This window comes from Cyprinodon tularosa, unplaced genomic scaffold, assembly GCF_016077235.1.
Source record: "Cyprinodon tularosa strain WSP-4 unplaced genomic scaffold, ASM1607723v1 ctg125, whole genome shotgun sequence".
Lineage (NCBI taxonomy): Eukaryota > Metazoa > Chordata > Actinopteri > Cyprinodontiformes > Cyprinodontidae > Cyprinodon > Cyprinodon tularosa.
Window position 1 is genome coordinate 1031096 of NW_024038059.1, and position 11586 is coordinate 1042681.

The following is an 11586-nucleotide window of genomic DNA, read 5'->3' on the forward strand; positions in this document are numbered from 1 at the left end:
TTACTTATTTATTTTTTTTGTTGGGGGTCACTGTAAGATTTAAATTTCTTAATGCACTAGTTTGTACAGACTACAAACTACTTTGCCGCAAACCACAAAACGCGCAAAACCATCATTTAAATAGGGCGTCTCCAACAGTTTTGCACCTTCCACCAGGTACGCAATCACTCTTGTTAAATCACCCGCAAACCATGGTTCAGCCCCTCGCGCAAAATTCCAGTTTGCGAACGCAAATTACTGCACGCAAAATTGGATCTTGATAAATCCGGCCCATACAGTTTTGTTTAAAACACACATACACATTTTGAACATTTTGTGTGTGCGGATTCAATCCCATCAGGCCTCAATATATCACATACGTGATTGCATATCCCTCCTCTGCCATAATGTTGTGCTTCATAGGCTCCTGTAGGGGTATCACCTGTTTCTGCCTGTCTTGTTAACCTTTTGTCAATTTTAAGGTAGAATCAGCCAGAGAAAGTCGCATACCTCCGATTGGGTGTTTTTAGTTATACGCCTCTTTAAAACGACAATCTTTATATTGCTTTATTTGTATAGCACATTTCAGCAACAGGGCAATTCAAAGTGCTTCAAATAAAATCAGTTAAAAAATAAATAAAACACAGAAGAACCAGTTAAAACTAAAAACAAAATAAAACACAAGAATAAAAATTACTGTGCAGTACAAGAGATTAAACTGTAAAGAAATGAACGTCATTTAAAGAAAGGCAACATCAAAAAGAAAGGTCTTTATCATTGATTTAAAAGAACTGAGAGTAGCAGCGAACCTGCAAATTTCTGGGAGTTTATTCCAGATGTGAGGACCATAGAAACTGAAAGCTGCTTCCCCCTGTTTAGTTCTGACCCTAGAAACAGAAAGTAGACCTGTCCCAGATGACCTTAGAGGTCTGGGGGTCATAGTGTACTAGCAGGTCAGAAATGTATTTTGGCCCTAAACCATTTCGTGATTTTATAAACTAGCAAAAGTACTACACAATCTTATTAATTCAGACTGTGTCTAACACAGCTTGGATTGTATATTGTTGAAATATAACGATGTGCTTCTTTGGTTTAATTGCAACATATGAAAAATTTGCTTACAGTATGGAAATATCTTGATACAAGAGAAAGCTCAAGTTTTACAGAAAACAGATGGTTATCAGTTGGCTGATAGTTAATAAATTTAATAGGTAGTAAGGTCTGTTAACGTTTGATGAACTCATTAATCGATAACTTGCATCCCTGGTCTCCACCCATACGTTAACTTATACTTCAACTGAACAGCCTACCACATACTCTCATGGATGGCTGCTCTCAGACTCAGACTCTGAAACATCATTGCTTAGACAATTAAGCATAATTTACATACCATAGCAGTTGTGCATATATCATCTTTAAATAGTATCTCTCGGTTGCAACATTCAGGCTTCAAATGGATCTGTTGTTTTATGAGTCCATAAACCATAATATTTTGGTAAAGGGTCCCAGAGTGAAAAGATTTCAAAGATTTCCTGTTTGATTGTACACATCCATCCATCCATTTTCTCCCACTAAGTCCTTGAGAGGGTCGCGGCCTATGGACGAGAGGCGGGGTGCACCCTGGACAGGTTGCTAGTCTGTCGCAGGGCAACACAGAGACACACAACCACGCAGACACACACTCACACCTAAGGACAATTTAGAGAAGCGAGTTAACCTAACAGTCCTTTTTTTGGACTGTGGGAGGAAGCCGGAGTATTCGGAGAGAACCCATGCATGCACAGGGAGAACATGTAAACACATGGCAGAAAAGAGCAGAAATCAAACCCAGAACCTTTTTTCTGCAATGCAACAGCGCTACCCACTGCGCCACCGTGAAGCTCTTTGTCTGTAGTCATAAGTACCTCATAGTGTACATACAAGCTGCATTTTCTTTATTTAACGGTGGCTTTTAACGAGTCGAAGTTTCAACAATGTCAATGACTGTCATCCGTTTTCTTGTAATTCTGTGGTGGTGTCTCAAGTCCACCAGTGAGCCACGCATACATTCTACAGCATCTACAATGCGGCTATTTGTTCACATCTATACATAAAATTCTCTTTTAATCCACTTAGGAGGAAGATTGGTGTCATCTTCATATGGACCGGGCTTCAGAACTTCTTTACATTTGCTTGAGTCATGTCACAGGCAAACTAAGCTTGAGATCACACTATATGATACTACGACACGCATAGGAAAGTGCTGCTCTTGGATAACTGCTCCTCATAAAATACAGAGCAAATGTGCACTAGCTGTATGTAGAGGAAGATGTGTTAGAACACAGGTAAACAGTATCCAAATACTATCTAGCAATATTACTGTTTGTCTGACAAAAAAAAAATCTTATACATTTCGTCATATTGTACCTTAATGCAAAAATTATTTTAAAACGTATAACCGTTCTTGTATACTTGCTTGATTTTATTATTTACAATCATTTTACAAGTACAATGTGAAATATTTGTGTTCTTTTAAAGCTTTTTAAGCTTATTTCAAGGTAACTGTCTGGTTTTACATTGCAGTTGAATATTTCCACCATTAGCTCAGGTTGTGAAACTTGAAATATAATCACGATTGCTGGAGCTGCAAGGTGCTAAGTTTCTCTCAACTCTATTAAAGGATAACAAAGCTGCTAACAATAGCTGAAACTCTGCAGCGCGGAAATAAACAGATGATTTAATGTATCGCAGCAATGCTCCCTGGGCCTACTTTTGTTTGCTGACTGGCCAGTTGTGACTTAAGCAACAGTCAATTCACAACCTAATTGTATCTGCTCTTTTATTTGTCTTTTCTGCTTTTTTTTTTTTTTCTGGACAGGTTAACAAAAAAAGCCTGTCAAAAGAAACAAATAGTCTGTTCTCCATCTGCTCCCTAAGTAAAGACAAAAGGATGGTGCATACATCTGTTAGACTGAGTGATTATGTGTCTAATAGCTTGTTTAATTGGGCTTATTTACAATTTGGGTCCCATATTGGACCTATTAAGCTAGCTCTGTTTGTTTACTACTCCGTGTGTTGATCCCTGACTTGCTTACTGAATGTGTATTTTTTTCAGCTTTGTCACCACCCACTTATATTTTTTTTATTTTTCAGCTTTACAGCCTCTTTTCTGTCATTTTCAATCATGTTTTGCTGTAAGCAAGATGGCTGTGTGTGTGTGTGCACACTTCAGTTTGATGTACCGCTAAAGCCCAGGGACAGGCAGAGTGAAGGGAAGCACAGCCTGAGGAGGGACAGCAAAGGATGAGAGGAGGAAGAGATAGCTGTGTGTTGTCTGGCATTCCAAAGGAGCTTTATGATTTAAATGATAAAAGAAGGCTTGGCCATGCATAATGTATTAAGCATTGTACGTGTTTGGCACTCCCAATTAAGTTCTTGGCTGGATTCAGCTGAGGAAGGTAGAAAGCCAACCAAGACGTATGCAGAAAATTACTGACACACTGACTGCAAATGGAAAACAGGTGTGCAAAATACTGACCAGACAATTTAGGTTCTATTTAGTGGCTTTTGAAACCAAACAAGAAAGACAACCTTGCTTGTCTCTGATGAGAGGCACTGGCAAGAGATGAGAGGCTAAAAACAAGAGCAAACTGGTAAGGGGGGCATCTTATGGCTTCAGTTTGATGTGCCAGTTGTCGTGTCACGCTGAGTGTTTGTTCACTCAGAGTATACGCCGGCTGTGAGTATGAGCAAATTTGCAGGAGTTAGACGATGCTTCTTGTTTTTGAGCTCTCCGAAGAGACAGGCGTGCTATTGGAAGCTTTTGAAGAGATTTGGAGGGTCTCTCCTCCTGATAAACCCACCTGTGAACATGCACAGCTCCTGGTAGGTTTTCATGTTCTCAAGGTTGTTGACCCCTGATAAAAGAAGCAGCACATGATGGATGTATTCTCTCAACAATTAGATTTGGTTGCTATAGATTTTCTCATTAAAAAAAAGTGTTTTGTTACTAGTTGTTATGCTTAAAACCATAACAGACATTCTAAGTTTTAAAATAAATATTGGCAATGATGATATAAAAGAATATTAAAAGATATTTTTGTCAAAAAATATTATTCAATTTTTGTCATTTTTTAGTTACTCCCCCCATCAAAAAAAAAAAACAGCAGTAAGCTGTTTGTCTTAAAGTTTTTGCTTGATTGATCCTGTTCAGTGACCTTCCAGCTGAAACAAAAACTCTTATCTCTTATGCTATCAATCCTGCTGAAAACATAAAAATTGTTGCTCAAACTTAGAGGAAGTGCAGAGAGGAAAATCCTTTTCCGCATGCTGAAAAATTTCTGGGGTTAATTCTGATTGCAGGGTAGAGATCAAGGCTGCTCTCCATAGAAGAGAGATTTATTTTTTCTTTTGAATTTTTTGAAGAGAAATCTAGATTGTCTGAAATTGTTACTGGCAGGTCAAAGTAGCTGTAAAAACTGAAGATCAGAAATCTGTCAACAAAAAAGGGCTGATCAGTGTATCTGTAGTTCACCCAAGACAAGCCTACATCCATGATTCATTGTGTTTCTCTTATTTACTGATAACACCAACTCAGTTATGTGACTGCCCATCATACTTGCAGACAGGATTCTCAGCACCAGGTTATCTTCAACCTCTAATTCTGCTGTGATTTCACATATTACAGCAGTATGCAGGAAAGACCTATGGGGCCAAAAGCAAGGGGGAAAAAAAGCTATTGTTTTGAAAGGTCATGTGAAATTAGATGGCAGCTGCAATTTTAGCTTATAGTGCATTAAAGCCTCAGTGTAAATGGACCACTCGTGAAAGGGAATTACCACCCTGACTTCACTAAAACCATACATGCTTATTTGTTACAATGAGTTTATGGATCTACAAAGTAATTGTCCATCTAAGCTCTTTGTAGGTGCTTTTATACAACCTTTATGATCTCAAAAGTGAAAGAAAATGAGTATTTAAAATGTTATGGTGAATTTTTATTTATTAACAATGGTATAATTCAGAGATTAAACTACAGTTCTGTATATTTTAAAGTAAGTTTATGGTAAATAGTGGGATCACTCCCTCTGATAATCCCACAAATAAATGTTTCATAGCATAGGAGGAGACACCCTAATACAGCTTAACCTATTTTATGGCTGTAATTCGCTAAAACGAATAGCTTTTATTGTAACTGTACAAAAAAATGCCAAAGAATTGAAATCTCTCTAAGGAAAGATGGACTCTGATCTCCCTATAATATTCCGACTACAGTCTCTGAGTGGAAACGTTTTTCCCTTCACTGATAGCTCATGTATGTAAAATGTAGTTGGAGTATACAAGGGCAATCAGAACTTTGTCATGACACTCAGAGGGCTGATGCTGCATGCTTATATAGGAGGTGTTAATGCTGGATTAGCACTTGTGCCTGAAATGTAACAGAGTTCTTAATACAACTAGAAGGACACAAAAGTAAGTGTGCTGCTCTAATATCAAGATTCCACCCCAGCCCTCCATTTCTCACATGCTTCTTCACATCTATTTTCAGCTCAGCTGTCAATCCGGCTGGGTCTAAGACTGAAATCGGCTGTCTCTCTTGACACCGTCAAACTGTAATAGCCTGGGAGGTATAGGGGTGTGTGCGTTTGTGTGTCTGAGAGTATAAGGTTTGAAGCCATTGCTTGCATTCTGCTCTGGAGGTCTGTTGAACACTTCCATAATAAACAATATTATGAAAGAAAGACAGAATTGTGTTACAATATTTATGCATTGGTCACAGTTTCCTGCAAAAAAAACACACACACATTTGTGCATTATGAGGCCCATCCTGGCTGACTGTAATATGGCTCCTGTCTGCTGGAACTCCAATTTGTTCCCTTCCTAACCCTGCAGGTGTAACATCTCAAACATCAGCAGCACACTCACCTCTTGTCTGACGTTAGATCACAGTGTCAGTTAAACTGAACAGAAACTGTAGTGATTCAGGTTTATCTTTGAGTTCGAATCAGGTTACGTTCGTAATTTTGTGTGGTCTGCTAAATGGCAGCACAGACACAGCATGTTATAAAAGAACATGATATTTTATTAAGGATTTAATCTATAAAATATGACTTATTCAGATGTTGGTGAGTTCTACAGTTGCCTGTAACAACTAACTGTGAAGAACATGAAAGGTTTTAGCTTAATGTTATGAATTATCTTTGTCTTTCAGTTTTAGGTAGAAGTGGCATTAAGGTGATGCACCAATCATAAACTCCACTGGTCATTGCAAGTGTCTGAAATTACTCCTAAAGTAGAATAATTGTATTAGCATTGTATAGCGAATGGCAAGCAAAAATATAAGGAAGCATTACTAAGGACAAAAATTGGAACAGTAGAAACTAATATATATATATATATATATGCATACTGTATATAAACATACTCAGGCAAAATAAGTATTTGAACACCCTTAAATCACAATATATGATTTTAAAAAAAATATTTAGTTTTATGATATAGCTGCAAATAATTATTTGAACATCTGTCTAGCAGCTACAATTCTGACCTTTGAAGACCTGTTAGTCTGCCTTTAAAATGTCCATCTCCACTTCATTTATTATCCTAAATTAGATGCACCTGTTTTAGGTCGTTAGCTGTATAAAGACACCTGTCTACTAGTGATGGTGAGATGAAGCCTCATGAGGCATTGAACCGTTTGGCCAAATTGCTTCAACAATCCCCAGAGTTCATAAAGCTTCATGTGAATGCATACCTACAGTTAGCAATGTAATCTGTGATGTTTCCCATTTAAGTCCTGTGAAATAGTTAATGATTGGTATAATTAAATCTTTTGTCATGTTTTTGTGTGCATAAAATTTCTTAGGAGACAACACTCTTAAGATGCACCGTTTTCATTTGTTGTTCAGTTGTCATTTTAGTGACATAGCTTCAAGCAGACAGTGAAAGTGCTAGTGCAAATGTGGCAGTGATAAGCAAAATGAAAGGTGTTAGTCATTTTTATTCAAAAATAATAATTTTTCCATAGTATTTTAATCTGATTGGAAGTTATGTGTCCAACCAATCTTGTGGTTAAAACATCCATCCATCCTTTTTCTGTCAGGCTTATCCCTGCTGGGGTCGCGAGGGGTGCTGGTGCCTATCTCCAGCTGTCAATGGGCAGTTTTTATGATTTTCCATAACAGGATCGTTTACAATAAATGCAATTCAGTTTATTTATAAGGCACCAGTTCCCCGCAACTGTCATCGCACCTTACTAGTCAAACTGGTTTAGTTACTACCCAAGTCTGATTTATCTGTCTCCATTACTTTCCAAAACGGTCAGATCAATCATTCCTACATGTCAATTCAAACCTTAAAGAAACATCAAATTCAAATGATGTAACTAGTTATCCAGGAGACACACTGCAGTTGCTTCTTAAAAACAGTTTAGGCAAATTAAGAAAAATCAACACTGCTGAGATTTATTTAGACACACTGTCCAAACATTACTTACATTAAATGTACCTTTCTTGTCTTTACTTTTTTCTTAGCTTTCAAAATAGATCAACATACTCACCAGCTTACGTACGATGTTGAACATTTTTTGGGGCAAAGAAATGTAAAGGTCTGATCCAAAGTGTGAAGGTATTTTGAAATGGTTCACTTTGTTTCTGGTGTGTTTTGAGCTCCCGGAAACCATTGTACCACCAGCTGCTTTAAGTGCTTCTCTTTTAGGCTCATCTCCTTTATCGTTGGTTTCCAACTTCTTTCTCTTTCGTCTTTTAATTGTCATTAAGTTGAAATGACCTCGTCGTCCATCTCTGTCCCCCCTGCTCCAACTTGTCACTATTCATCCCCTCGTGTCTGTCAATGGAAAGCCCAGAAATTAAATTATTACTCATGCATGACATACAGAACTATATCTCCAAAAGCATTATCTGTCAGCTCTGTCATCCCTCAGTCCCAAAGTAACCGTGCACTTTTGGTCTACTTGAACTAAAAATGCAGACAAATCCTGAATACTAATGCTTTTGGAGATCTTGTCTGGATCAGTATTTCTACCACGGCTCTGTCATCATCAGTGACAGCAGCTAAATATTTGTCAAGTCTCTTGTGAAATACACAGTCCCCATCATTCCATCTATTGTGCTTTTTATAAGGATGAACTGTCCTCAAAGCAAGAGATGGGGGTGGGGGGGAGGCTCACAAAGTGCAGGGATATTTTAGATGTAGGAAGGGAGCTGAAACTCATCTGCCATCTCCACAAAAAGAGGACAAAACATGGGGCCACCATTTATAATTGATCTGCTTCAGCTCCAGAAATACACCGACAAGGACTGTCAGTTGTCTCTGCTCCCATGTGTAAAGCTGCACAAAGTGTGAGCTTAATAATGGAGGGAGCAAACAGGTGAGGGGTCACAGAGGAGAACGGCTGAGTCACAGTAAGAGGCAGAGAGAAGGCCTCTCAACCCTGAGCTGTTCCATGCCCTGCACACTACTCACTGCAGCATTTAGTGGGTGGAATTTGCATGTAATTGACTGATGTAAGGAGGCAGATGATGTGATTAAAATATTACATAGAGGTTGGTTTGTGTGTTTACTATTCTTCCTTTGGAGGCTGACTGTTCCTCTTGAAATCAAAAGTGACTGTAGAGAAGTGTGTGCATGAGAGGGCTCCTCCCAGAGCGAGTGGTGGTCAGCCTCCGGGTCAGTGGAAGATGTGATGCGACACCGTGACCCCATCAGGTTTTGTCAAGCATGGGACATTGTAATCACTTACAGCTCTCACATTGCGCTGCTGATGCAGAAATGTTTCCAGTGCTTCAACAGCCACTTTTTTTCTTTTTTTTTTTTTTACAATGTCCTCCAGAAGTATCCACACCAATTGGACTTTTTTTTAAGGTAAATTTTTTGCAGAAACACAAACTACAGTAGGAACACTTGAAATTGTTTTATGTTATTCATTCCCCATATAAGTAAATGTTTTTCTTAGTCACATTAACTACATCTGTAAGGTTTTTGGGCTTATCCAGAGTTGTTTGAGCATTTTTTCAATCGTCAATTTTTAAAGTTTTGGCATATTTATATTGCTCTGTGGTTTTTAAATTTTATTATGGGAATTTCTCGATCTAAAGCACTTTATTGCAGCTCTGGATGTGTTTTAATCCATCCTGCTGGAAGCTGGAGAAACATCCCTGTCCTAAGCATTTCTACATTTTTATTACAGGTTTACCTTGGACTTAACTCCATCCATCCATCTTCTAATAAAACCTTAGCTCTGCTCTTCTTAACATAAAATAAATTGTATCCTTTCATCATGATGCTGACATCACCGTAATTCATTTTGGTTTTCAAGGTGATGTGCACTGTCAAGTTTTCCTCCTCACTTACCTCACTTGTAGCTGTTTCCATCATTTTAAAATGTGCATAAAACCAAAAGAATGAAAACACATGCATTGTGTCATAACCTAACCCTGCTCAAAATCTCTCTGCATCTTTCATTCTAACCTGTCTGCAGGCTTTTCTGATTCAGTTTATTAATTTTGATTCTTTTACTGTTAGATATATTTCCCACCTCTATGTGTTCTATTTTGGTTCAAGTCGTTGATTCATTCGTTTACGCTTTAATATTTTCCAGTTGTTGCAACCTAAACCCATGCAAACTAAGAGAGAGCTTTCAGTCTATCTGGGGTCAGGAGCAAGACAACCGAATGTAAACCGAAAGTGATTTTGTCCTCAAAATGGATTCTAAGAAAAAGTGTTTGAGGTTAAATTGTGCTTTATGCTTTATAAAAAGACGCATAGCCTTTGTAAAAAATGATTTGTACCATATCCAACAATGCAGTAGTTACCTGGCTATAGGAAGATATTTGGCTCAAGCTTCCAGTGCAGCCAATTAACAGCTTTAGTTTGCTCAAACACCTATCAAGTACAATTCCTGCAAGCGTTTAGGGATGGTTGTATTAGTCCATACTGTGACATCACTGCTGTGTTAATCTCTACACAAACGAACTGCACCAAGTGGGACATGAGCCAGAATTAGTTTAAAGTGAACTAAACACCTCCAGTGGGAAAACACCCTAATAAATATCTTTATTTACATCAAGATTAAATTGCACACAGGGGATTTTGATTTACTAATTAGGTGCTACTGAAAATACCTTTAGTGGGTTGTAATTAGAGGCATTAAAGTAAAGATCTCAGATGATTATTTGTAACGAAAATGTTAAATTTATCCTCTTCAATTTTGCATGATGTTCCGTTGTTCTAACAGACAATTAAACACCAATAAAATACACTGATTTTTGTGGTTTTATTGTGTTAAAGCCAGTTTATCTTTCAGGATCTCATTTAGTCATGTTAAAGACAGCTGATAACATCTTGTTTTTTTATGATTTCTATATAGATTAACAGTCCTCAAAAAAGTAGTTTGTATCATTCAGCTTTTATTATGTGTCTGTTTACACTTGTTTGACCCTTTCTTTTTGTCACTACAGGAAACTGCCGCCTCCTGCGACACAGAGTTGCTTTCGTTGCTCCTGGACGCGGGCCTCTTAGTGGGCTGTGTGTCCTCGGCTCTGTACCCCCTGCTCTGTTCCCACATGCTGTCCAACCAACAGGAGGGTGGTTGGGACGTGGAGAAGGCTGCTGCGGACCTGATGGCGGCGGGCCACAGGCCAGAGGCGGGCTCCCTGCTGCTCGCTCACCGCGGTACTCACCAGGCCCAGTTCACCTTCAACTCTGCTTTGGCCGTGCTGAAGAAGTGGCTTTGAGGAAGTTAAAAAACAACAGGATAAAGAGGATTTTGTTGACCACAAACCCCAACAGTAAAGTAGACCTACATAGGGAGGATAGAAGTACTAGCAAGCCATATATCTGCATTTAATTCACTAATTAGGTTTTGGGATCATCAAGAGAAAACATGTCAACAGCAAACGGCATACTAGGTGAAGCCTTTAATGCTGAAATATCGGCTTAATTAGAAATGTGCACATAAATATACAACCCCAACCTCAGCTGTGAGTCACGACTGAGTGTTCAGATGGAGGAACTAATCAGAAACTGCACAAGTTCCTCGCATTCATAGATGCGGAACGTCTCCTATTGTGTGATAAAGTAATGGAGCAGTAGCTGAGAGCGGTGGGTGGATATTGGCCTATTGTTCCATGACAGGTTTCCTCTTTAACGTCACGCCTTTAAACACCCCACCTCTGCTCCGTTGTTTTCTCCCTAATAATAACTAATTAATTTCCTCTAAGCAAATTAGCCCCGCCGCTTCTCCATGCTGTTTGTGTGTGGCTTACGAATAAACATGTATGTGTGTTTACGGCAGCGATGTCGGCAGGATTTGTTCCCGCTAAATCAATACAAGATGATTGTGGTTTTCATGCCGTCCCACCTATCAGATCTGAAATAAAGGAACACATAATGATAATGAGGCATTGTGTTTTCATTTTATGCATCTCAGTTTCTTTGTTGGAAAGAACAATACATCATTGTGGATTTTTTTCTTCTGTAATCATTTATAGATCACTGGGAGGTCTTATCTTTGGCGGAAGAGAAATCTTTTCTTAACCTTTTCTCAAACTTTCTTTTATATACAGGGATTACAAAGATGTTACCCTTTCAAATGAATACATTCAAAAC

The 11586-nt window shown here is 38.5% G+C and overlaps 1 protein-coding gene across 1 annotated transcript in view; it reads left to right on the forward strand.

Annotated features, from left to right (window-relative positions):
- Positions 1 to 11377, forward strand: part of nbas (NBAS subunit of NRZ tethering complex) — a 241803-nt gene extending 230426 nt beyond the window's left edge. The window contains exon 53 of the mRNA XM_038276549.1: positions 10437 to 11377. Coding sequence (XP_038132477.1) covers positions 10437 to 10712 — 276 coding nt within the window. The 3' untranslated portion in view covers positions 10713 to 11377. The remainder of the gene's footprint in view (positions 1 to 10436) is intronic.
- The last annotated feature ends 209 nt before the right edge of the window (positions 11378 to 11586 follow it).